Below are 27,230 nucleotides of genomic sequence, written 5' to 3'. Positions count from 1 at the left end.
GAGAGGTGACTTGTACCCAAATACAAAAGTTATCCAAGTGAACTAATCTTCGTGTAAATACACACAGTGAGCAAAGTTCCAAAACACAATCCCAAGTGAATATCTTCGTGTAAATACACACAGTGAGCACTGTTCCAAAACACAATCCCAAGTGAATATTAAAACATTTCAAAACAAATATATATATATGCAAAACAAAAACTATATAGTAAAACATGAAAAAAAAAAAAAAATTGGATAAAAGCGTTCAGCTAAATGACTAAATGACTAAATGTAAACGATGTGAAACCATGAGTCCGGTTCTGCTCCGCCTCAGGACCACATGGACCCCAGCGAGCAGCAGCACCCGGCGGGCCGACGGCTGAGCTTCAAGCAGGACCACCAGCCGGAGACCCAGCGCCTGCGCTCGGTGCTGTGGAGCCTGGCCACGCGCCACCTGGGCCGGGGGGAGTGGAGGCTGCTGGCCGGGGCCTGGGGCCTGACGGACGCACACCTGCGGGCCCTGGAGCAGCAGTGGACCGGTGGGCCTCGAGAAGGCCTCCAAACACAAACAACTGGCACATTACTTCCTCACGTTTATAATAATAATAATAATTAGGGATGTCCGATATTATCGGCCGATATTGGCATTAAAATGTAATATCGGAAATGATCGGTATCGGTTTTCAAAAAAAAATAAAAAAAAATATATATATATTTACTCAGGCAAGCAAGTAAGAACACATTCTTATTTTATTTATTGTCACAAGTATGCATAACGTTGTGTTAATTCCACGACAAGAGATATTTAATGTTAATTACCTGAAATTATTCCGTTTTTTCTTTTTCTGGGGGGGGGGGGGGGGGGGGGGGGGGGGGGGGACCCTGCATATATCCGTATCAGTTGATATCGGTATCGGAAATTAAGAGTTGGACAATATCGGTATATCGGATATCGGTAAAAAAAAAAAGCCAATATCGAACATCCCTAATAATTCATTTTATTTGTATAGCGCTTCCCAGGAACCCGAAGTCACTGACAGTAGGCAGAGAAACAAACGGAACATGAGACCACGGAGGAAACAGAGAAAACAGCATGAGATACACAGAAACATAAAGCCACAGTAACAAACATCAAAAGAGGTTGGAGGGGGGGTTGGGGGGGGTTGAAGGCTAGGGAGAACAGGTGGGTTTTGAGGCGGGATTTGAAGGTGGAGAGTGTGGGGGGGGAGTCTCTGATGCGTGATTTTTTTTCCGTAGCCGCAGTTTGCGAACACGCTCTCTGATTGGCTAGCCCGCGTACGGCGAAGATCCTCTCTGATTGGTTTAGCTCCGAAGGGCTCTGGGATAGAAATGTCCGCCTTGTACATATATATATATTCTCTGCTTCGAAGTGGTTATGCTTAGAGTTTGGAATCAGGGCTGGTGGTCCATCGCCCTGCTCTAAAGATAAACTCTAAGCATAACCACTTCGAAAGAGGGCCAAAGCATAACCACTTCGAAGCAGAGAATATATGTGTGCAAGGCGGACATTTCTATCCCAGAGCCCTTCGGAGCTAAACCAATCAGAGAGGGTCTTCGCTGTACCAATCAGAGAGCGTCTTCTCAAACTGCGGCTACGAAAGAAAATATCGCGTCTCCGATGGTTATAAGGCGACAACATTTTGTTCGTTTTCCTCTTTGAGTGCCACTTGCTCGAGGCTGACTTATTACCAGTGAGGAATACCAACATTGCTAACAAGCCAGAGGTCAGTTAATTTTGAGAAAAATCAAAAGATTAAAGGTCCCATGTCTTATAAATGGCCTTTTCCAGTGTTTAGCATCGTTTCCTAGCAATGGGGGTTTATATCAATGGGGTCCGTGTCTCTAATTCTCATTTTGGCTCATCAGTCCAGTCTGGAGTTCACGAGATCCTCCCTCACTGAACTAAGCCGTTCTGATTTGACTGTTTTGTTGACGTGAGTAAGGCACTGGTTGTAGTCACCGCCCACAATCAACAATTCGCTCAACAACAGAGCGAGTGGAATTACTTCCTCAAACGGGTTGACGTGCGCGGGTGCCGACAGAGAGAGCAGAGAACGAGCGAGCGAGCGAGAGAGATAGAGAGGGAGAGAGAGAGAGAGAGAGAGAGAGAGAGAGATAGAGAGAGATAGAGAGGGAGAGAGAGAGAGAGAGATAGATAGAGAGAGAGAGAGAGAGAGAGAGACAGAGACGGAGAGAGAGAGAGAGAGAGAGAGAGAGAGAGAGAGAGAGAGAGAGAGAGAGAGAGAGAGAGAGAGAGGGACACAAGCATTTACACACAACCTCCAGCCCCGCGAGCAGCTGTGTGTGTGTGTGTAAATGTGTGTGTGTGTGTGTGTGTGTGTGTGTGTGTGTGTGTGTGTGTGTGTGTGTGTGTGTGTGTGTGTGTGTGTGTGTGTGTGTGTGCGCACGCGCGGGGCTGGAGCTTCTCCACTCGCATATCATTGTCAAAATATCGTTGCGCGCGCCCGTATTCCAATCCGTGCAATAATATTCACGGGGGTATATATTGTCATTTGAAACAAGTTACCAATGCATTGTCCCGTGGGATTATGCCCCCCGCGGCGAAATTAATTAGTATCCCCCCTCAATCTCTCTATATCTCTCTCGGTCTGCCAGTGCAGACTGTGGGTGACTGTCACTCAAAGCGCTTATGGGCGGAGCCAAGCCCAAAACAGCTTGAAATCTTGAAGTGGAAAATGTTTTGCTTTAGAGTAATTGATTAGAAATACAAAACAATGAACTTTACAGATGTGTTCCATAGACTTCACAGGAATTGTGTAAAGTTCTCCAAATAGTGAAAGGAATAGCAATGCATGTCCAGTTTTTAATAAACTTAAAAAATAATGAGGTGTTTCTTTAATTCAGTAGAGAGACTATATGTGACGTCCGTGATGTTGTTTTTCTTGGATCATTCTTTAGGTACGAAAAGCTACAAAGAGCACGGCCACCGCATGCTGCTGGTCTGGCTTCATGGGGTGCTGGCGGCGGGGGAGAACCCCGTGAAAGGACTCTACGAGGGGCTGGTGGACATCGGCAGGACAGACCTGGCAGGTAGGTCCCTGGTGGACATCAGTAGGACAGACGTAGGACAGACCTGGCAGGTAGGTCCCTGGAGGACATCAGTAGGACAGACCTGGCAGGTAGGTCCCTGGAGGACATCAGTAGGACAGACGTAGGACAGACCTGGCAGGTAGGTCCCTGGAGGACATCAGTAGGACAGACCTGGCAGGTAGGTCCCTGGAGGACATCAGTAGGACAGACCTGGCAGGTAGGTCCCTGGAGGACATCAGTGTAGGACAGACCTGGCAGGTAGGTCCCTGGAGGACATCAGTGTAGGACAGACCTGGCAGGTAGGTCCCTGGAGGACATCAGTAGGACATCAGTAGGACAGACCTGGCAGGTAGGTCCCTGGTGGACTCTTAAGTAATCCCTGTAAACAGTAATCACTGTAAAACTCCATAACAGGCCTGGAAATGGGTTCATTTAAATCCAATCACTTCAATGTATTCTTTGGGATTATGATGAATGAATCGAGATAAATACAAGTTAATAGTATTTCAGTCGATTTTTTAAGTGATATTTTCAACTCTCTCATTATCCAAAGTCTGCGCGTTGTTGTATAAGCGTCCAAGCGTTGCGTTCATCCATAGTTGAAGACGGAAAGGATGATTCTGTACTTTCAGGTGACTTTCAAATTCACACTCGACTAACTACATGTGTTGACTGTTCAAAAACGCTTTAGACTCCTATGGTTATTTTGATCAGAAAGCTTCAGTTGTTCATGAATGCCTCCACCAGCTCCCGTACATTTGGGCCTACATCATTCTACATGACACTCTACTGTTGGACTTGTGTTGTAGTTGCATTTATTGTGAGATCTTCTGCTAAATCTTGTAATGTAAAACATGTAAAAGGTAGATCGCCTTCTCTGTGACGTTGTAGAGCAGCACTGGGAACGGAGTTGTAATGGGCTAACAGGGTTTAACTTGTTGTGTGTCTCTGAACCAAACAGAAAACATCAGGCAGAAAGCGAACGCTGACACCAGTTCGCCCAAGAAATGCTCAGCAATGTGAGTCACGCTATGCATCAGGAAGACAGTGAAGATTGCCGCACGAATCCGCTTCAAGGCCCTCGACCCGGCATACCGTGCGGCAAAGGGAACGGCTCCCGCCTACCTCCGGTCAATGGTCTCTAACTACACACCCTCAAGACCCCTACGCTCTGCATCTTCTGGCCGCCTCAGACCTACTCCTATCCAAGCTCCGGGAGGGTCATCAAGGAGAAGTCGCCTATTCTCAGTCCTTGCCCCACAATGGTGGAATGAACTACCCACCCCAGTTAGGACAGCCGAATCCCGTCCAATCTTTCGCCGTCGACTAAAGACGCACTTCTTCAACCATTATCTGAAAAGAAAAAATTATATAAAATCGAACCCTAACTAACCTTACTGTCATGCACTTGTCCTAATAAACTAACCTACACTGTAACACTCAACACTTTGATGAACATTGTTACTCAGCTGATAGAGTTGTGCCTTAGCTGATGACTTGTCGTACAGAACTTGTAAGTCGCTTTGGATAAAAGCGTGTCAGCTAAATGACTAAATGTAAATGTAAAATGAAGAACTGCTCTGGGAACGGAGAACTCATCCAGGGTCTGGATTCACATCAGAACTGCCCACATCGATGGACATCCAAGGCTGAGCGGAGCCTTTAGGAGGAACCAGTAGCAGGTTATTTTCATTATGGACAACAAAGCATAGCGGGTAAGAAGATGGGGTGACGATATATAATAGAACTCTTTTGATGTGTGTTACATTATGTAAGGGATAATGTATAGCTACGAGGTCATTGTCGCAAAATAATTGCCGACACGGAGTTTAGAATACCGAGGCGCCTCGCCGAGGTGTTTTAAACGTCAGTGAAGGTCAATTATTTTGCGATGATGACAGAGTAAAGCTATACATTATCCCGCTTATTACATGGCTAACTTACTAACAATATACCTAATTCATTTGACAAATCGCAGTTGTTCTGTGGCTCTGTCAGCCCAAATAAAGTGATTATTATTATAGCGGGCAGCCCGGCAGGTGTGTCTGATTGGCTGCACTGAAACAGTGTGTGTCAGTGGGGCTTGATTACTCCAGCTGCGAAAAACAATAATCACCGGTGGTTATCGAAAAATAATTCACCGCTGTCGGGGGCTATTGACCAATCACAAGCAAGCATTTCGGCGAATGTGAAAACGCCATGTAATAAGATTTAATAATGCACAGTATTATTCAGTAGAATTCAGTCGTAGCTCTTCATAAAAAAAAACATTTAGAATAGTATATTATGGGATGTGTGTAGTAATAAACACACCAGTTTGGTGGTTGAAAATGTGAAGACTACGTATGAGAAGTTACAGTACAGGGATTGTTTTATTTATTTACATGCATGCAGGGTGAAGATGGTGGCGTGTGAAACTTGTATCTCCAGATTCACTGATTTCTGTGTTTCATGTTTTTACTTAAGATAAGATAAGATATTCCTTTATTGATCCCCTTGGGGAAATTCACTTACGGTCCATTGTGGTTTTAGCTAGCTCCCCGAGGCCAGAGCCCTTGAGACACATTGTTCCTTAAAAGCCCCAGTCCTCAATCAAAACAGCAACCTCTAGGCAAAAGTATTCCTCTTGGTATTGCACTTTGTTTAAATTTTTTTGTTTTGACCTGGGGGGATGGGTTGCTATTGTCGGCCACACCGCGGAGAAATGCACGGTATATATATATATTTATATATTATTATAAATATATACTGTATATGCATATTATTATTATTATTATTATTATTATTATTATGTGAATTTCTCCAGACTTGAGTCGTGACAAACAATGGCAACCCCTTCCCCATCTCTCTACTCAACTACAAAGCACACATCAGACCAAAACTAAAAATGTAAACAAAGTGCAATACCAAGCCTAGTATGCATATTTTTGTATGTTTTTTGTTTTTATAAAACAGGGGAAGTTCTTGATAAGCCTCTAGGCTTCTAACTTCTCCTTCACAATCGTTATAACTTATTATGTATTGTTTTTACTTCTGTTTAACTGTGTTAATAAACAAACAAACAAACAGGTTGCTGTTTGACAGCGTTACAGTCTATACCTTTAACAAAAAGGGGTAATGAGTTATTACGCCCACCGACCACTTTAAACCAAGACATGGTACAATTTTATTCAAACCTGACATTTGACTGCACTTTATACTGTAGCTATACATTATTTGTATTATTATTGAAATGTTAAATGATAAACGTGAAGCCCAGAATCTAACCGGGAACCTTCCGATTACCAGACGACTGTACATTTTTCTTTTACCAATAAAACTATTCCAAGAATATACTGTACATAATTATAACCCAGCCCATTTAGATGGTCAACATATTCTGGATTGGGGCTTTAATTCATTGAAAAGAGTCGTTTGGACAGATAAAAGTTTTCATCCAACAGTAGAGCTCTTAAAAATGTTAAATGTTTTTAATATAAACAGCTTCTAATACCTTTTATATCCAAGGGCTATGTAGTTAGTGTTGTAAGTAACACATCAATAGCCTTAAGAAACCTCGTCTCTACAATATTATCATTATATTATTATTAATATTATAGTATATAGTAATAATTATTGACAGCCAGCAGTTTCCCATGTATATACTGTAAGACTTATCCTGATCCAGGGACCAAACATTGATAAAACTGTCAAATGTCGGCATCAATGAGAAAATCAACATATTTTCTGAAAAAATGGTAAATGGACTGCATTTATATACTGTAGGGCTTTTATCCAAAGAGCTTTACAACCAATGCCTCACATTCACCCGTTCACTCACACATTCAAACACACGGTGGAGGCGACCATGCAAGGTGCCAACCTGCTCATCGGGAGCCGTTAGGGGTTAAGCGCCTTGCTCAAGGACACTCCGACACGCTGCCGGGGAAGAGCCGGAATCGAACCGGGAACCTTCCGATTACCAGACGACCGCTCTACCTCCTGAGGCACAAGAAATCATTGCTCACTTTCTAGGCCAAATAAAACACGTATTAAAAAAAAAAAAATCATAAATCACGATGAGGCAATATACCGTTCTTATAAACTGCTTATAATGGCTGTTTTTTTGTTGCATGAAGCAACTGTGTTTCCAAGTATTTCCACAAAATAATGAAATCAAGTGTTTTCATATCGTTGATTTGTATTATAAGACCCAAATCTTTTTATATTACTCCGAGCCCATCCTTGTGGCTGAAGCGAGCTCTGTGCTGCGTTTTGTATCGTGTTTTGATGAATCACTGGTAGAGGCAAGCGTGCAAAGATTGCTACAGTATGTTGTTTTGTTTGGTTAGAAAAGGAAAACAAATCTCTTGAATCTTGATTCATTAAAGGAACACGCCAACATTTTGGGAAATTAGCTTACCGTCTTCTCCAGAGAGAGACAAGAAGATAGATACCAGTTTCCTCTCTGTGCGTTCAGTAGAAAGCTATCTGGCTGCACGTTAACCTAGCTTAGCACAATGAATGGAAGCGGACATGACCGGGTAGCCTAGGCATTGTCCAACTAACACCTCTCCCGAAGGCTAACCGGTCATGTCATTGTGCTAAGCTAGGCTAACATGCAGCCAGATGATAGCTTTCTACTGAACGCACAGAGAGGAAACTGGTATCTATCTTCTTGTCTCTCTCTCTCTGGAGAAGACAGTGAGCTAATTTTCCAAAATGTTGGCGTGTTCCTTTAAGCTGCCTTAAAGATGTTAGCATTCCTCATAGAAACAAATATGGGTACCGCTAACTGGAGCTGCAAGCTTCAGTCGCCAGGTGCTAATCCTGCTACCGGTTCGCCCACATCGTGAGGGATTAACAGATTTAAGGGGAAATTCCATCACAGGCGTTCATATTGACTCCACCCAGGACCTACGACGACAAAAGAAATCAAGAAAGAAATTTAGATTAATCTAAAGCTAGATTCATCAAATTGACTAATACCAAAACTAGATACCGTGAGGCAAATGAGGCATCTACTGTATAAGGAAGACACCTTCTCTCCAGCCATATTTATATTTGTAAATATACATTTGTATTTATATTTGTAAACACTTTCTACATAAAAATAGGGAAACAATGTCAAGTCTAGTGAGGTGAGCGCGTTCTACTACTTTTTTCACCTGTAAACACTTTCTACCAAATGAGCAAAATGAATGTTTTGCGATGGAGTTTCCCCTTTAAATTAAAAACGTCAAGGGTATTCCTTTAATTTGTGCCGCTGGTTACCATTCATTATTGCTCTATGTAGACCAAACTATGTAGGAAACTATAAAAATGTTCTCTCAAAATAAAGCAATAATGCACATTTTTACTAATGGAAAACTGCTTTCTATGCTCCTGTAACAACTGTGTACAGTACTGTGGTTTACATAACTGGTACATCATTTAAATAAAATCTTACATTTAAGAACAAGTATTTGTAATGTTTCATACATTTGGTTTTAGGTATTTTCTAAAGCCTTGATCAGAGATGTGATGAAAACACAAAGATACTCAAACAGTGTTGTCTAAAACAAACTCTTAGTTCATTAATCAGTGCATTTGTTCTTAGCTGATGAATCAGTCCGTTTGGTCTTAGCTGATGAATCAGTCCGTTTGGTCTTAGCTGATGAATCGGTCCATTTGGTCTTAGCTGATGAATCAGTCCAATCAAATAGAGCTGATATTTATCATGGTTTCAATAAAAAATCAAGACCTTGGTAACTCTTGGACATTTTCCATGATTTTAAACCAGTTACTCTCCGTGTGTACCCGTCTTGGACCAGAGAGAACGTTTTTCTCTCTCTGTTGTATCTCTCTCTCTCTTTTCTCTCAGTCTCTCCACTCCATGGTTTTCTAATCTGGTATATGTCCGATTAGCTCACGGCTCACGCTGAAAATAGACCAGACGCCGAAACCATTGCTGCAGATCACGAGCCGGGCCGGGGAGATGTGTCGTAAATTCTGTCCGTTTGCGTTTGGTCTTATTAATCAGTCCGTTTGGTCCTCCTGACCTAGTTAATTAATCAGTCCGTTTGGTCTTAGTTAATTAATCAGTCCGTTTGGTCCTCCTGACCTAGTTAATTAATCAGTCCGTTTGGTCTTAGTTAATTAATCAGTCAGTTTGATCTTAGTTAATTAATCAGTCCGTTTGATCTCAGTCCGTTTGATCTTAGTTAATTAATCAGTCCGTTTGATCTTAGTTAATTAATCAGTCCGTTTGATCTTAGTTAATGAATCAGTCCATTTGGTCTCAGTCTGTTTGATCTTAGTTAATGAATCAGTCCCTTTGGTCCCAGTCTGTTTGGTTTGGCTTTAGTCAACCAAGACTTTGTTAAGTCGATTAGACGTTCTTGAAGGACTGAAGGAGTAAAACATCTTTAAGTACTAGATTTAAAGGTCCTTCTGCATGACTGCATACGAGAAACACAATTTTATGGATTTGTCGATAAAGGCCTATGACTAATGTCTCCTGCCCTGGTAAACTCCTGAACTGAAGAATCCCATTCCTGCTGCTGACACTATGGGGTGAAAATAACAGCAGGTCACACAACACATATCTGAAAGTCATTACCGTTTTTTACTCTATTAGAAATCAATGTTCAGCGTGACATACAGGTTCATTAAATTGAATTTACATGGAACGTGTGTATGTATCTATAATCAGCAGGTTGCCTTGACTTTCTCCACAAACGACGAAACATATAGGTAAAACAAGACAATTCAAAAGTGCAACATCTATTCCAAGTCATGAAATTCATATCACATAAGGCAGAAGGTTCATGATATGGCATCATATTATGACACTTTATAAAGCAAAGCAGCCAATTACACTATGTACAATAACAGTGATTATCAAAATATCATTTATAATACTTTTTTCTGTAAAGTACAAATATAATCAATTGAACTAGTTGATTGACTGTATTCAAATTCATAGAAAACAACTGCCCTATAGTGGAGGCCGGGTGCTAGGCCCGGTACTGAAGTGGTCCTGTGGGTCTCGGCGTGAAGCAGGGTTGTGGCCCCATACACTTTAAATACAATCGGTTCACAACGTTCACTTTTGTAAAAGTACAAACGAGAAACGTCGAGCATGAGGAGGATGTACTCACTACGCAGACCTAGTAACAAAGACGTGAGAATAAAAGCCCGATCACAGGGGGTGCGCCCAAACGTTTGGAGGTGGAGGTCATCGTGTGTAGAGAGAACCAGCGGGCCAATTTACAGTGACTGGTTTGTCTCGTTAAAAAGCTGCACAAAAGACTTCCCCGCCATTTGAAATGAAGACCTTGACAATTACATAGAATTAAGCACTTAAAAATATTTTCCGGTTCGAGTCGCGGCTGCCATTTCAAACGAGCGAAAGCCTTTAATTAAGATGGCACATTAATAATGTGCCATGTACACAGAGTAAATCCTTTCAAAATCACTCCTCAAATATGATGAAATGACGTGAAGATGGCCGTCCAGACGTCTCCCCCTCAGGAAGGCCAAAAGGAATGTTGTGGGAGGGACACATTTGGGCCAGCTCCGTTCCGTCATTAGTGTATAAACCGTTATTTCCGTTTTTCATTTTGACGTGACTGAATAGAAAGTGAATGAAGCCCCAACCCTGCTTATGTGGAGTTACGGTGGTCGGGGAGGATTTAGCCACCTGCTGGTCCAACGAGGTTCTTGCTCGTCGATCACACACAGAGAGGCGGCGCAGTCTGCGGCGAGCGAGCGTTATACACACGACCACAAGAAGGAAAAACAACAAACAGCGCTCTCTTCAAGTGTTCATACCGTTTCTCTTTGCGGAGGGAATTCGCTAGTAATCCCACAATACGTGGGAATGAGTCCAATCACTGCGAAGCAGCACAGTTAATAAGGAAGAGAGAGACTCCCTCCTCCACGCAGCTGAACGGACAAGGCTCCAATCGCTGTGAGCGGCGTGCACCGGTATATAAAGACGAACGAATTTAAATTAACCGCTTCCCTCTGCGGGTATGAACCGAGAAACAAAAGTGCCCAGAGTTCTGCTCGTCCAATCGAAGCGGTGGAGAGGCCCCGTGGTGGGGTGGCCCCGTGGTGGAGAGGCCCCGTGGTGGGGTGGCCCCGTGGTGGGGTGGGTGGTCCTTATTGGTTGTTGTCGCCGCTGTCGCTGAGCTGCGCCTTCTGCACCTCCAGCTCCTCGGCGCTCACCATGGCCGGGTTGATGGCCGCGTAGCGCGTGCCGTGGAACTGCCGCAGGTGGATCTGGGTGGACAGAAGAGGAGATGTAGCATCTGGTGACTTTTCCCCTATTATAATAATAATAATAATAATAATAATACAGTAATAATAATTTTTTTATATAGTGCCTTTCAAGAGGCCCAAGGTGCTTAACACTTTGGCTGCCTAAGGTTAAATTCATGATATACCATAGATTGCCAGCGCTATTTGTCTATGGAGAAAGTCCCCTTCTTTGCAGGGCTATAACTTTTTAAATTCTATTGCTACATTGCCATTATTAGGGCCCATTCAAAGTCCTATATGTATTGTTCATTGTGTAGCAACGTTAAACTTTTTCATTCACATATTCATAGTAAAATATGGTCTAAAGTATAAGTATGTTTTTATCGTTTTCTGCAGCTTTCTCCAGAACTTGATTTATAGCTCCAAATGCATTATATTGATGATGAAATACAGTTTGATAGCAATCGATGCGAGATAAAAGATTTCAACTGGACGTGGTTCTAGAAGTTACTACACGTCATCTGATGTTGACCGGATGGGCGAGGGGGCGTTTATAATTCCGTGGGCAGCGTTATACCAATCATCTAATGTGGGTCAAATGTTGATAATATCAGTTATTATCGAAGACGGTAACGTTACACGCTGAAACTCACCCCAGTATCCGCGCGCCGTTGGGCGATCATCGTCGAGTAGAAATTTTATCATTATGGGATATATTATTACCCGGTCCATCTCCAGCTTGTATAATGGTATATACGTCCAAATCATGTTGTTTATCGAGTTATTGGCAATCGATCGCTATGTAGAGTGACGAGCTACAGTGCCGGAAGCTATCCCGAGTGGCCGGAAGCAATACGGACATTTAGCAAAACCTCTACAGCGCTTCCTGTTAAGCAGTTGCGCGATCGGCCACCAGATGGCGCTCCTGAACCGCCAGAGAGCTCAGTGGGTCCTGCTGGTGGTTCTCAGGCCAGCGGAGGCAGATTATGGATCCGATCGCAGATTTTTGAAATATTGATATAAGGACGCTGTACAGCGTCCCCCGGCAACTTTAGCATCGCCAGCAAAGACGTCTAAAGACGTGTCCCGGCAGTCAAAGTGTTAACAGGAGGGGGCAGCTAGGGGAAGGGGATCAGGGAACAACGTAACAATAAAGTAAAAAAAAAAAAAAAAAAAAAAAAAAAAGTCTGCAGGTTGGTGGTGGGGATGGAGAGGAGACCGGAGTCAGAGGACCGCAGCCTCCGGGGCGGGATGTAGGGATGGAGGAGGTCCGCTAGGTACCGGGGGGCAGGGAGTGAAGGGATGTAGGGATGGAGGAGGTCCGCTAGGTACCGGGGGGCAGGGAGTGAAGGGATGTAGGGATGGAGGAGGTCCGCTAGGTACCGGGGGGCAGGGAGTGAAGGGATGTAGGGATGGAGGAGGTCCGCTAGGTACCGGGGGGCAGGGAGTGAAGGGATGTAGGGATGGAGGAGGTCCGCTAGGTACCGGGGGGCAGGGAGTGAAGGGATGTAGGGATGGAGGAGGTCAGCTAGGTACCGGGGGCCAGGGAGTGAAGGGATGTAGGGATGGAGGAGGTCAGCTAGGTACCGGGGGGCCAGGGACTCAGGGAGTGAAGGGATGTAGGGATGGAGGAGGTCAGCTAGGTACCGGGGGGCCAGGGGGTGAAGGGATGTAGGGATGGAGGAGGTCAGCTAGGTACCGGGGGGCCAGGGAGTGAAGGGATGTAGGGATGGAGGAGGTCCGCTAGGTACCGGGGGCCAGGGAGTGAAGGGATGTAGGGATGGAGGAGGTCCGCTAGGTACCGGGGGGCAGGGAGTGAAGGGATGTAGGGATGGAGGAGGTCAGCTAGGTACCGGGGGGCCAGGGAGTGAAGGGATGTAGGGATGGAGGAGGTCAGCTAGGTACCGGGGGGCAGGGGGTGAAGGGATGTAGGGATGGAGGAGGTCCGCTAGGTACCGGGGGCCAGGGAGTGAAGGGATGTAGGGATGGAGGAGGTCAGCTAGGTACCAGGGGGCCAGGGAGTGAAGGGATGTAGGGATGGAGGAGGTCAGCTAGGTACCAGGGGCCAGGGAGTGAAGGGATGTAGGGATGGAGGAGGTCAGCTAGGTACCGGGGGGCCAGGGAGTGAAGGGATGTAGGGATGGAGGAGGTCAGCTAGCTACCGGGGAGTGAAGGGATGTAGGGATGGAGGAGGTCCGCTAGGTACCGGGGAGTGAAGGGATGTAGGGATGGAGGAGGTCCGCTAGGTACCGGGGGGCCAGGGGGTGAAGGGATGTAGGGATGGAGGAGGTCCGCTAGGTACCGGGGGGCCAGGGGGTGAATTGGAGGGGGGCTCCCCACCCTCCAGAACATTTACAACAAGCGTTGCAAGGGCAAGGCTAAGAGAATCATTAAAGACTCCAGTCACCCGAACAACTGCCTCTTTGAACTGCTGCGGTCAGGCAAGCGATACCGGAGTCTCAAGGCGAGCACAGAAAGACTCAGAAGAAGCTTCTATCCCCAGGCCATCAGGCTGCTAAACAAACAATGAACACTACACAACAACAACCACCAAACGCACATAGCACACACATCCACACGCACACACTCACTTTAAACAAACACACTGTAGCACCCACTCCACACACTTTATAGCACACACCCACTTTAAACAAACACACTGTAGCACCCACTCCCCACACTTTATATTTATTGATGAAGGATTGCACTACAACTCGTACACCTTACTGTAAATTGTACCTAAATTGTACCTCATCCCATTTCTGCTTGCACTATATAGTACTGTACATTAGTACACTGCATAGTATTGTATATTATATGGTAACTCAGAACATTGTACATATGTCTATACCGAACACTGTGACCTAATTTTCTTCTTCTAAATTACATGCTATACTATGTTATTTGATACTATCTTGTCTAGCACAGTCTCTGGAGCGTAACAGTAAGAAGCATTTTGTATGAAAGTATTCTGTACTTCTGTATGACAACTATTAAAGAAACTTGAAACTTGAAAACTTGATTTGTAGGTGATGAGGAGGATCTTGAAATTGATGTGGGAGTCGGGACTTGACTGGAAGCCAGTGGAGGTGGATGAGCATTTAAATTGTGCATTTATATAAAATGGTAAACGGGGCATTTATATAAAATGGTAAACGGGGCATTTATATAAAATGGTAAACGGGGCATTTATATGGTAGCTTTTATCCAAAGCGCTTTGCAATTTGTTCCTCACATTCACTCACACATTAACACAATTTAGTATATTGTGTATATTTTGGTCTTTGTTCTTTTGACTTTTTTTTACTGTATGAAGCACAATCTTAGGGGGTTCATACAGAACCAAGCATTTCACTGTAATTACCTTACACAGTAAGTGACAACATAACCACCGACGGCGGAGGCAGCCATGCAAGGTGCCAACCTGCTCATCGGGAGCAATTAGGGGTTAAGTGTCTTGCTCAAGGACACTTCGACACGCTGCCCGGGAGGAGTGGGAATCTAACCGGGAACCTTCCCACTGGTTACCAGACGACCGCTCTACCTCCACTATCGCCACTGTCGTTTCCTGATTTACTGCAACGTATCTGAAATATAATATATGCTAATAGAGAATGAACAAAGTCCTCGCTCCACTACAGGACAGCCGGAACACGACCAATCTTTCGCCGACGACTAAAAACACACTTCTTCAATCAATACCTGAAATGAAAGATTAAAAAAAAAATTGTAACATTTTATCTTAATAAAGCCATTTATTAACTGGATCCACTGACTGAGTAAGTTATTCCTATCAATTATATCTCCAACACTAAAAAAAAAACACTAACCTTCTACTATCATGCACTCTTCCTACTAATTAATCTTTCTAGTCTATATTACCTACTATACTAATATGTCTCTACTTTACTACTATGCACTCAACACTGCAGCACCCAAGTTACAACACTTTGATGAACATTGTTAATCAGCTTCCTTCCTGATGACTTGTCGTACAGAACTTGTAAGTCGCTTTGGATAAAAGCCTCAGCTAAATGTAAAGTGGCTGTAAACCTCTTTAGACTGTAGAGGAGAGAGAGATATGAGAGAGAGAGAGAGAGAGAGAGAGAGAGAGAGAGAGAGAGAGAGAGAGAGAGAGAGAGAGATTTGATTTTTATAAAAACTTTATTCTTTACTAAAATTACACAAGATGCAACAAAACGTTCAAAAATAAAATACTCTACAACTCAAAACCAAACAAACAAAACAAACAAAAAAGAAACAAACAAACACAAAACAAAAAACAAAACAAAACAAAACTCACAAAAATAGAACAAACAAACAAAAAAAAATCAATTAGGGACAATGATGCTGAACCTGAACCAAATTGTCACTTGAAATTTTCCCCCACAGGGAAAAAAAGAAACCCAAACGATCCAAAGTTCTGGGCGTATCAGAGAGAGGGACACCGGAGAGGCACTGTAGAAACTGTTGTCCTGAGAAGAGCGTCTCCAACTTCACCTTTCCCCGCGTGGTACAACACATCAGGCCTTTGTGCGTGTCCGACAGACTCCAGTCAAAACTTATCCCGTGGATAAACAGGGCCGCCCTTACAGCTGACCATCCTCCTTCAGCCTCATCATATTTGCTTCTACCGTCCACCAGTCCTATATCACATGGCATCGATGATGTCGGGGGCCGAAAACAGAGCATAGGGATCGAGATGCACTCCGGACCGACATCCTCATCATACAGTATGTCACCCTTGCCTCCCCGTCCGAGGCCGCCTTTTCCTCCCTGGTTCAGATGCCGCTCCAACCTCACCTCCCACTCCCCCGTGCGGAGATTGGCAGCCCTCAGTGACTTCTCATCGAGCAGTCTGATTCGAGAGCTCAAAGCCCTAATGAAACCCATTCCGAACATCGGGTAGAAATTTACCAGCAAAGTCCTCTTCACCATCACCCTCCAAAGCTGAATCAGGAAACCGTTAATTTCGGCGTAGACCGCGATGAGCCCCACAGTCATACCTTTCAACCCTCGAACAAGGTACCGGTGCCGGTAACATACAAAGACGGCAGAGACAACATCCCCCATGACGACTCTGCTGAAAGTTCTGCCGAAGGAGTAATGCGTGGCCTCCCCATCGGGCATGAAAACGATACGCCCCGCTCCTGTCTCTGAATCCTCCATAGTCCCAGTCCACATAAAATTCCACAAAAATACAAGAGTATACGAGATGAACAAAAAAAAAAGTCTCAGCCTCCTTTCCCCGGTATCGGGACACCTTGAAAAGTCCAGCCCCAAGTGACACCACACCAGTCCCTTCAATAAAAAAACTCTCATTTCAGAAATAAAAAATTAAAATAAAACAAAACAAAAACTACACCTATTCCACTCCAGCCTCCTCCACACTGGGGCCCTGTATTACCTTCTGCACAATCTTCCTCATCCTGTATATATCTTTGTCAACAAAACGACCTTCTCCTTTAAACCTCATATGTTCCTTTGCTGCTGCAACAAACAAAATTGTATCTGGAAAAAAATCTTTCACCTCTACACTCTTCCTGTTCTTTGTCAACTTTAAAAACAGTTTCATTGCATCTATTGAATAGGAATAACCATCTTCCACATATTCATCATCACTATCCACAAAGTCTGCCCATAAACGCCCCTGCGTACTCTGCGTACTGCTAAGTTCCTCCGTCACATCTGCCTTCTTAGCTTGAGAGCTCGACACCCCAAACACCTCAACCTTCCTCTTCTGCCTAGCAACCCCCACCCCGCCGTCCCCCTCCCCCATGTCAATATCCTCTACTTCCTCCACCCCGACCCCCTCAACATCTGCAGCTACCCCAGGTACACTCCCCACATCTGTAACCCTTCCCGCCACGACCCCCCACCCCACATTTTCATCCCCACCATCTTCTCTTTGCATTACAACAGTTCCACTTGCCCCCTCTGTAACCCTTCCCTCCACGCCCCCCCCCCCCCCCCCCCCCCCACATGTCAACAAGTTCACTCCTCACCTGGCTATTTAACGCGTCATGGCTGAGACAAGCTCCTGATACCACCACCCCCCCCCACCTTTCCAACTCCACCATCCTTTCCCTGTGTTGCAATCTCAGCCTTACCTCCTCCTTCCCTTTCCTTATCACTTCCATCTGGTACCAAAACCTTCTCAGAAACCTCCCCACTACCCCTCATCCCCTGCCCCCCCCCCCCCTCAACCCCTCGATTCCCACCCCAAGCTGTTCTTCCTTTCGGTCTCTCACCTTCCCCATCATTTTCCCCCCTGCTCGGCCCCTCCCCAGGACAGGCTTGTCTCTGATGCCCCTCTTTTCCGCACGCAAAACAGCGCATGTTTTGTGTTGTCGCAAAGATAATGTACTCAAACCCGTCTATTACTACTTTAAAATTAAGATCTAACTCATCATCACGTCTGTTCATTACAATGAACGTCTGCCTTCGGTGAGAAACCACATGCTTCAGTTCCGGTGCCTTGAAACCTGAAGAAATTTTTTTCAACGGGGCCACCACTTTTCCAAACCTTGCGAGTTCCCTCAATATCAGATCATCGCTCACCAACGGAGGAACGTTTGCCAATGACACCTTTTTTGCCGGAGTTGTGAGCGGCAACACAGAAACAAAAGTACCATGTATGACCAAACCGTCCGTTACCAGTTGATTAACTTTAGTCAAGTCATCTAGAAATATTATAATCCCCCCATTCATACGAGCCGCTGACTTAACGGCCGCAGCTCCCACTTTCCCCGCTAGACTACAGTCTTCCACTGAACACGGAAAAGCCGGCGTGACTTTAAACCCATGTTTCCTAGTTAATTTCGCGAAATCCATGCCGCCGCGACAGCAGTCAGCTGCCAAAGCGAACACTGACAACGCTACCAGCCCACCATTAACACACAACCAGTCGAATTAAAACCCAGTCTAATTCACAATTCGACAAACAACATTAAGATAGAAAGATAGAAAAGACTCACGCGTTCCGCAAACTCTCAGCACCACACTCAACCACCCGCATATAGAGAGAGAGAGAGAGAGAGAGAGAGAGAGAGAGAGAGAGAGAGAGAGGAGAGAGAGAGAGAGAGAGAGAGAGAGAGAGAGAGAGAGAGAGAGAGAGAGAGAGAGAGAGAGAGAGAGAGAGAGAGAGAGAGAGAGAGAGAGAGAGAGAGAGAGAGAGAGAGAGAGAGAGAGAGAGGAGAGAGAGATGAGAGAGAGAGAGAGGGAGAAGAGAGAGAGAGAGGGAGAAGAGAGAGAGAGAGGAGAGAGAGAGAGGAGAGAGAGAGGGAGAGAGAGAGGGAGAGAAAGAGAGAGAGAAAGAGAGAGACATGGAGCTGTGACTGGGACCAGCGTTCTAAATGTTTCATTCAGTTAAATAGAATCCCGGTCCCAGCGCTGCCATGGTGATGTCAGTCCCGTGGGCGCTGGATTTCCACAATGTGTTGTCGACGTCAAGGACCCTGTGCTCATTCACTGTAGCCTTCAATATCACTTCCTCTTAGAGTCACGCACACACGCTCAAATTCAGAGCAGTGGTTGGAGGGCAGCGTGTTGATGTGTCCTTGAGCAAGACACTTAACCCCCTAACTGCTCCCGATGAGCAGGTCGGCACCATGCATGAACGGGTAAAAATGTGAGGAACAAATTGTAAAGCGCTTTGGATAAAAGCAGCCATTTACCATTTACTACCTGGGTGGTGACCTAACCTTTCTAAATGAATACAGGAGAAACACTGAGTCATGATGACCCCTCACCTGTATGTAAAGGTTGACCTCTGCACTCCTGCACAAATAGGGGAAGTTCCCGCCCGTTTTGAGGTGAGCTCGTCTGGCATTTGGATACAACTTGTACATCTCCTCCTTGGCCTCGAGAGAGAGGGCGCTCTGGTCAAACACCTACACAACGAAACACAACAAGACAGACACTCAGAATGAACCGTGTTTTATGAAACGGATACTCATGACATACCGGTAGTAACTATTAGTTAGTGGTAATGTGTTTATTTCATTAGCAGGATGGGTCTCTTGAGATGTAGCATCTTGTTTTCGAGGGTTCCTGCTGAATGAGACGACGCTAAATTGTTGAAATGTGAACCGAGAGATCGCTCGCTTACTTACATCAATAATAGTCACAGCAATGTATTTTAAGCAGTAGTACTTAATACTTACATCAATAATAATCAGTCTTTTAAGTAGTAGTAGTACTTAATACTTACATCAATAATAATCAGTATTTTAAGTTGTAGTAGTACTTAATACTTACATCAATAATAATCAGTCTTTTAATCAGTAGTACTTAATACTTACATCAATAATAATCAGTCTTTAAGTAGTAGTACTTAATACTTACATCAATAATAATCAGTCTTTTAAGTAGTAGTACTTAATACTTACATCAATAATCAGTCTTTTAAGCAGTAGTACTTAATACTTACATCAATAATAATCAGTCTTTAAAGCAGTAGTACTTAATACTTACATCAATAATAATCAGTCTTTAAGTAGTAGTACTTAATACTTACCGGTACATCAATAATCCATTTAAGCAGTAGTACTTAATACTTATATCAATAATAATCAGTCTTTTAAGCAGTAGTACTTAATACTTACATCAATAATAGTCACAGCGATCTCTTGTATCTTGTGCGGCTCCACGTAGGAGTTCTGGCAGTTGAGTGTGAGGCGGGAGGCCAGCTCGCTCTGGTTGAGACTCTCCAGCTACAACATCAAGAGCAGACAAGGATATACCAGTTAAACACAGTGTCACCAGGTGCTTTAGCCAAAATACAGACCAGCATGGAAACAAAAAAATCTGTAGCATCTGCGGAGCTAATAATGCTAATGATGGAGCATCACCGTCGGTTGTGCGATAGTAAAGGGCTAACCTTCTGTATTGACACAGTGGAAGGGTTAACCGGCTGTTGTGTGGCAGTGAAAGGGTTAATATCTCTCAGTCAGAACAAGCCTGCTGTTCTCATCACTATACATGCGTGTTCTCATCACTATTACATGCGTGTTCTCATCACTATACATGCGTGTTCTCATCACTATTACATGCAGGGCTCGGCAGTGGATCTATACAGGCCGGCGGACACATCACGCAGAGACACAACAACACAACAGCTGCTAGGGAGCTCACGGAAGGTCAATCCATTGGAAACTATTGATGCTTTTTAAGCCGATTCTCTTTCCTCTGGCGTCTGTTCCACCACTGCTTCTTAATGACTGTAGGAGAAACCCGAGTTCTGGTGATCTGGACAATTATTTATTATGGAATGCGTTTTAGATTTGTGTTCTGTGTGTAGCTGAATGGTGTGTATTCTGTGTGTAGCTGAATGATGTGTGTTGTGTTCTGTGTGTAGCTGAATGGTGTGTGTTCTGTGTGTAGCTGAATGGTGTGTGTTCTGTGTGTAGCTGAATGGTGTGTGTTGTGTTTTGTGTGTAGCTGAATGATGTGTGTTGTGTTCTGTGTGTAGCTGAATGGTTCTGTGTTGTGTGTAAATGGATTCAGCATCCCGAATAACCCCCAAAACCACTCAAGAAATGTCTGTATTTTTCGTTATGCCAATTCCCCCCTCCCCTTCCTGGTCGTTGCGCGCATGTGCCCCCCACTGGTCGGTCTAGGGAGCCCTGAAGTCCATCACATGCTTCCTCCGAGACATAGGAGACAGCCAGCAGCCTCTTTTCACCTGGCAGCGAGGACTCTCACTGGGGAAGTGTAACGCGTGGGAGGGTCACACTACCTTCACCATTTCCCTCCCTCGCTCGCTGTGCAGGCACCCTGACCGACCTGTAGGAGTCGCTGTTTTACAACGACCAGGACCCACCCTCGCCGGGTTTCCCACCCGCTAACACTGCCAATTGTGTTAGTATGGACGGTCGGCCAACCCGGAAGCACCACAGCTGGATTCGATCCCACTGTCTCTGTGGTGGTAGGCAGACGCTTAGTCCGCTGCGCTACCCGGCCGCGCCGCACTGCAACATTGTTGAAATTGATCAAGTAGTTTCCGAGATTTGTCCATTTAGGTGATTATGCAAATGATGTCTGCTAATTATGAAAATAAAGAAAATTGTCCAACATGTACAACTTAGCATCCGGCAGTTTCTAAGTGCTGGTGACCCGTACTATCCATATCATAAAAGTTTGGTGGTTCCAAAATGTCCGGGTTCATTGTGTTGGCAAATAGACTATTGTTGAGAAAATGTGAAACATGCACATCGTGGAGAGGTATTTGCTGTTGAAGGACCATTATTATTCTATTTTCTCCCCCCTGTGTGAGAGTCAGATGGTTCTTTTGAGCCGAGCTAAATTTAGTCCCTAATGCTAAATGAATGCGAGTCATAAGGCGTTTCAGAAGTCACTGCCAAATCATCGGAGCTCAACAACGACTTTGTTTTTGACTCGGCAGTTGGCACAAAAACAAAAGACATGAGAAGAAGTCACCTCGTGACCCTCGGCGATGGCTACGTGTTGGTGCCGCGTGTGACTCATCAGGGAGTCAACCAGGAAGTAAACCATACATGTACAATGTTGACCAGGCCATAGAGACCACACAAAAAACACCCCCCCCATCTCTGGAGCCACATATACCTCTGGCCTGGGATCAAATCCCACTAGGCCCTTCTCTCCTGGGGTCTCCCTCCCCTACTCTGTCTGCCTCGCAGTCTTCCTAATGCATCAATAATAAAAAGGGGAAATTCTATACACCCACACACCAGGAATCATCGCTCATCATCACATGAAGTCGCGGAGTTCCCCTTTAGGTCTTACCCTGTCAACCATGAAGTCAATAGCGTCTGCCATTTTAGGGTCCACTAGTCCTTTGGCAAAGTTCCCCAGAACGATCTTCTTCAGCATAAAGGCCGGCATCAGCCAAAAACTGAGAAGGAAACGTTTAAAAAGCTGCAGTTACTGGACAATGGACATAGATTAAGACTAGTTCTGGACTAAACACTGTTGCCATTGGAGAACTCCACTCACTGAGTGAAAATCCTGGCTGTAAAAAGGAGTTTCCTCTTGGGTTTTGTTGGTGGCTGTGGCAGGTGGGGCTCCCAGACACAGACCCAGGATCAGTTTCAGTGTAAAGGTCCTGGTGGCTCTAAGGTGCATAATCACAACTTCCTTGCTTTTAATGCAAGCCTCTACGAAAGCCCTAACTAACGCAGATATAAAATAGATTGAGAATAATAATTGAGAACAGGGAAGTCAGTCTCTGTCTGGGTTATGATAGAGGGGATAACAGACTACTTGATTGATTGATTTTATTGTGGATTAGAGACATCATTCAAGGGATTAAAAACATGCTAAAAATGCAAGCACTTATTTCCATCATGGTCCCTGGTATTAAAAAACAGGACATAGATCAACATTAAACAACATCATAAGACATTAAGATACAATATGCATATACAGTTGAAGATAAAAGAATAATAAATAAATATGCTACCCTCTCTTTCCTATTCCGATAGCCATGACCGTACGTGCTTTTTGAAGCCAGTTAACCCGGGGGCCTGTTTGATGCTGCTGGGCAGGCTGGTCCACAGAACTGCAGCCGAGTAAAGAAAGGTCTGCTGGCCGTAGGAAAAGAGTTTAAATCTAAACGGAACTACTTGTTGTCAGTCTATGTCTGGGTGATGGAGGAGATAACAGACTACTCGTCAGTCTATGTCTGGGTTATGATAGAGGAGATAACAGACTACTCATCAGTCTATGTCTGGGTTATGATAAGAGGTAAGTATAAATGAGGGCCCCGGGGGTAAATAATGGAATGCTGGACAGGTTCCGACAATAGTCTGATGGACACAACAACAACATTACCTGTTAGCACTTAGCAGTCCAGGTCTGGTTGGAGATGCTCATTACCTGTTAGCAGTCCAGGTCTGGTTGGAGATGCTCATTACCTGTTAGCAGTCCAGGTCTGGTTGGAGATGCTCATTACCTGTTAGCAGTCCAGGTCTGGTTGGAGATGCTCATTACCCGTTAGCGGTCCAGGTCTGGTTGGAGATGCTCATTACCTGTTAGCAGTCCAGGTCTGGTTGGAGATGCTCATTACCCGTTAGCGGTCCAGGTCTGGTTGGAGATGGTCATTACCTGTTAGCGGTCCAGGTCTGGTTGGAGATGCTCATTACCCGTTAGCGGTCCAGGTCTGGTTGGAGATGCTCATTACCTGTTAGCAGTCCAGGTCTGGTTGGAGATGCTCATTACCTGTTAGCGGTCCAGGTATGGTTGGAGATGGTCATTACCTGTTAGCGGTCCAGGTCTGGTTGGAGATGTTCATTACCCGTTAGCGGTCCAGGTCTGGTTGGAGATGCTCATTACCTGTTAGCAGTCCAGGTCTGGTTGGAGATGCTCATTACCTGTTAGCAGTCCAGGTCTGGTTGGAGATGGTCATTACCTGTTAGCAGTCCAGGTCTGGTTGGAGATGCTCATTACCTGTTAGCAGTCCAGGTCTGGTTGGAGATGCTCATTACCCGTTAGCGGTCCAGGTCTGGTTGGAGATGGTCATTACCTGTTAGCGGTCCAGGTCTGGTTGGAGATGCTCATTACCTGTTAGCAGTCCAGGTCTGGTTGGAGATGCTCATTACCCGTTAGCGGTCCAGGTCTGGTTGGAGATGGTCATTACCTGTTAGCGGTCCAGGTCTGGTTGGAGATGCTCATTACCCGTTAGCGGTCCAGGTCTGGTTGGAGATGGTCATTACCTGTTAGCAGTCCAGGTCTGGTTGGAGATGGTCATTACCTGTTAGCAGTCCAGGTCTGGTTGGAGATGGTCATTACCTGTTAGCGGTCCAGGTCTGGTTGGAGATGCTCATTACCCGTTAGCGGTCCAGGTCTGGTTGGAGATGCTCATTACCTGTTAGCGGTCCAGGTCTGGTTGGAGATGCTCATTACCTGTTAGCGGTCCAGGTCTGGTTGGAGATGCTCATTACCCGTTAGCGGTCCAGGTCTGGTTGGAGATGCTCATTACCCGTTAGCGGTCCAGGTCTGGTTGGAGATGCTCATTACCCGTTAGCGGTCCAGGTCTGGTTGGAGATGGTCATTACCTGTTAGCAGTCCAGGTCTGGTTGGAGATGCTCATTACCCGTTAGCGGTCCAGGTCTGGTTGGAGATGGTCATTACCTGTTAGCAGTCCAGGTCTGGTTGGAGATGCTCATTACCCGTTAGCGGTCCAGGTCTGGTTGGAGATGGTCATTACCTGTTAGCAGTCCAGGTCTGGTTGGAGATGCTCATTACCCGTTAGCGGTCCAGGTCTGGTTGGAGATGGTCATTACCCGTTAGCGGTTCAGGTCTGGTTGGAGATGGTCATTACCTGTTAGCGGTCCAGGTCTGGTTGGAGATGGTCATTACCTGTTAGCGGTCCAGGTCTGGTTGGAGATGGTCATTACCCGTTAGCGGTTCAGGTCTGGTTGGAGATGGTCATTACCCGTTAGCGGTTCAGGTCTGGTTGGAGATGGTCATTACCTGTTAGCGGTCCAGGTCTGGTTGAAGATGGAGGTGTCACTGAACGAGTTGCACAGGATCAGTGAATGCACCCGGGGAGACTTGTGTGTGCACTCTGCAAACTTCTGGGCCAAGAATCCACCCAAGGAGGCACCAAAGAGATGGACCTTTAACAGAACAGGGAATAGGAACAAATCACGGTACATTCTAGGGCTGTACCGAATGTCATTTTTTAACATTCGAAGCTTCTATTGAAGTATTCAAATGAAGCTTCGAATGTCTATTAAAAATAAATTGGTACCCATGCTGCTATATCTTAACCCTTTCACTGCCGCACTACCAAACGGTTAACCCTTTCACTGCGACAATACACAGAAGGTTAACCCTTTCACTGCCACACAACAGCAGGTTAACCCTTTCACTGCCACACTACAGAAGGTTAATAACCCTTTACTATCACACTACCGACGGTTAGTAAAGGGTTAACCTTCTGTAGTGTGGCAGTGAAAGGGTTCGATTAGAACCTAACATAACCGACGGTGACGGTTCAGAAGGTGACAGAAGTTCATCCGTCCTCTCGGAACGTATCCGCCAATCAAAGTGGCCACGCGTGTGGCGGAGACGGACACGCGTGTGGCAGAGACGGGCACGCGTGTGGCAGAGACGGACACGCGTCGTCAGCCCCGTCCAGCACATGTTTACTCTCCTGGTGAAGAACTGTTAAAAACAGACATGGACGCACACCACAGATCCATGTATCTGAACATGCTGTAGTACAGTGATTCCCAAACTGTGGTGGTGGTCCACGAGGGTATTGCAGGTGGTCCGTGAAAAAAAAGCGAAATAAAATAATAGAAAATGTAATATAATATCATTTAAATAGTGGCGCTTGTGCGTGACGACAGTTTTAACCGATGCTCCCTCTCCCTCTCTCTACCAAATCCATTCTGAGACAACGGAACTCAGTGCGCACTCCGTCCGTCCCACCCACTCACTCACTCACAGCCAAATCACACCAAAAAAACGAACTGGATCTAAAATCATTAAGTCTGCTATAAGCATAAATGTGTGTGTGTGTGTGTGCGTGCGTGCGTGCGTGCGTGTGGTCCCATCTCCGGTCTTTACTTTATATATACGTTTGATGTATATTTTTGATGTTATTTTTACTGTTTGCATACGAGGTGGTCCACGAATGTTCTTGATAACAATCTAGTGGTCCACGCATAAACAAAAAGTTTGGGAACCACTGCTGTAGTAGACCCACCTTATCCAACTGCAAATGATCCAGAAGCTTCCGGAATCCATCACAGAACTCCAGCAGGTCCCAGTACACCGGATACTGCAACTGACGAGAGGGGAAGAAAGAAACATCCGGTTATTCCATGGTGTCCATTTTAATTTAAAAGGACCATACCAGTCTAATTGTGACTTGTCGCCCATTACCAGAGATTGCGTCTAAGGAGCACTTCACCCAAATATGATTTGTATATCAGTTACTCACCCCATGATGCCTTGAATTCATGAAGATTTATTTTCACGGTGAACATAGAATCCCCCAAAAAAAAAACGTGGAAATACTTGATGAATTGAAGTTAATGAAGTACTGACCATACGACTGGATAAATGCGACTTGGATTATTCAGTACAAGTTGTGAGAGAGTTTGTTAAACAGATGTGTTGATATAGTTTTACTATTTTATTTTATTATTATTGGGTGAAGTGCTCCTTTAACAAATGATGTGTTCATAGGTGTATACAGTGTATGTTTTAGTAGGTCTCAGCCCGTCTTACTGAACGGCATTCACACTGCCATTGAAACGGGTGGAAAATACTCAGTAGAGATTTGAAAGACGCTTGAATTATGATTACCGCCACATCGCAGCCCGTTTAGCGGCTCCCGGCTGAAGCGATCTCCCTCAATACTGGACCAATTACAAAGTTGTTCCCCGATTATTAATTTAGATCCTTTACATGTATTCATTCATATGATGGAAAAATGGGGTCCAGGTTTAAAAAATCCGGAATTCCCCTTTAACTACTTGAACCCTGCGCGGAGTCCGGCGCACTTTGCCCAGGGACTCGCGCATCATCACTAAATATTTTTGTTGGCGCACATGTATATTTATTGATAATCCGCTTAAATCTGTTTATTTATACCAGAGTAGGCCAAGACTCTGTATGACGTACTGCACATTGTACAGAGTAGACTTCGGTTAGCATTAGGGGTGTAACGGTACGCGTATTCGTCCCGCGAATTTACGGTACGTCCGTCACGGTGCGGTACGTGCAGCCATACGAAGAACACACCTCACAGCGCAAACACACCAGTGGCACATGCAGGCACTCGCGGGTTCCGTGCGAGAACAGCGTGCGTGGCCGGGCACACCAAGTCCGACTTCAGAGCGGGCGAAAGTGCACGGAGGAGGAAGGCACATTTACATTGGAACAGCTGCAGGGTCATTACAATTTTACAGTTTTCTTTCGTTTTCTTGTTCGCCCAATAATGTTAACCAAAT

General features: G+C 45.1%; 2 protein-coding genes across 2 annotated transcripts in view; one reads left to right on the top strand and one right to left on the bottom strand.

The window, feature by feature from the left end:
- Positions 1 to 5,739, top strand: part of ankdd1a (ankyrin repeat and death domain containing 1A) — an 88,928-nt gene extending 83,189 nt beyond the window's left edge. The window contains exons 12-14 of the mRNA XM_084308168.1: positions 317 to 521; positions 2,923 to 3,054; positions 4,016 to 5,739. Of these exons, the coding sequence (XP_084164294.1) occupies positions 317 to 521; positions 2,923 to 3,054; positions 4,016 to 4,077 (399 nt within the window). The 3' untranslated portion in view covers positions 4,078 to 5,739. The remainder of the gene's footprint in view (positions 1 to 316; positions 522 to 2,922; positions 3,055 to 4,015) is intronic.
- Positions 5,740 to 9,382: 3,643 nt separating this feature from the next.
- The window catches only part of spg21 (SPG21 abhydrolase domain containing, maspardin), a 30,525-nt gene continuing 12,677 nt past the window's right edge, over positions 9,383 to 27,230 (bottom strand). Inside the window, exons 4-9 of the mRNA XM_084336798.1 lie at positions 25,979 to 26,059; positions 24,736 to 24,881; positions 22,048 to 22,156; positions 19,887 to 19,994; positions 19,032 to 19,172; positions 9,383 to 11,301 (exon numbers count right to left, since the gene is read on the bottom strand). Coding sequence (XP_084192924.1) covers positions 11,182 to 11,301; positions 19,032 to 19,172; positions 19,887 to 19,994; positions 22,048 to 22,156; positions 24,736 to 24,881; positions 25,979 to 26,059 — 705 coding nt within the window. The 3' untranslated portion in view covers positions 9,383 to 11,181. The remainder of the gene's footprint in view (positions 11,302 to 19,031; positions 19,173 to 19,886; positions 19,995 to 22,047; positions 22,157 to 24,735; positions 24,882 to 25,978; positions 26,060 to 27,230) is intronic.

This window comes from Notolepis coatsorum, assembly GCF_963971535.1.
Source record: "Notolepis coatsorum genome assembly, chromosome: 2".
NCBI lineage: Eukaryota > Metazoa > Chordata > Actinopteri > Aulopiformes > Paralepididae > Notolepis > Notolepis coatsorum.
This window is presented reverse-complemented; position numbering and strand designations above follow the sequence as displayed.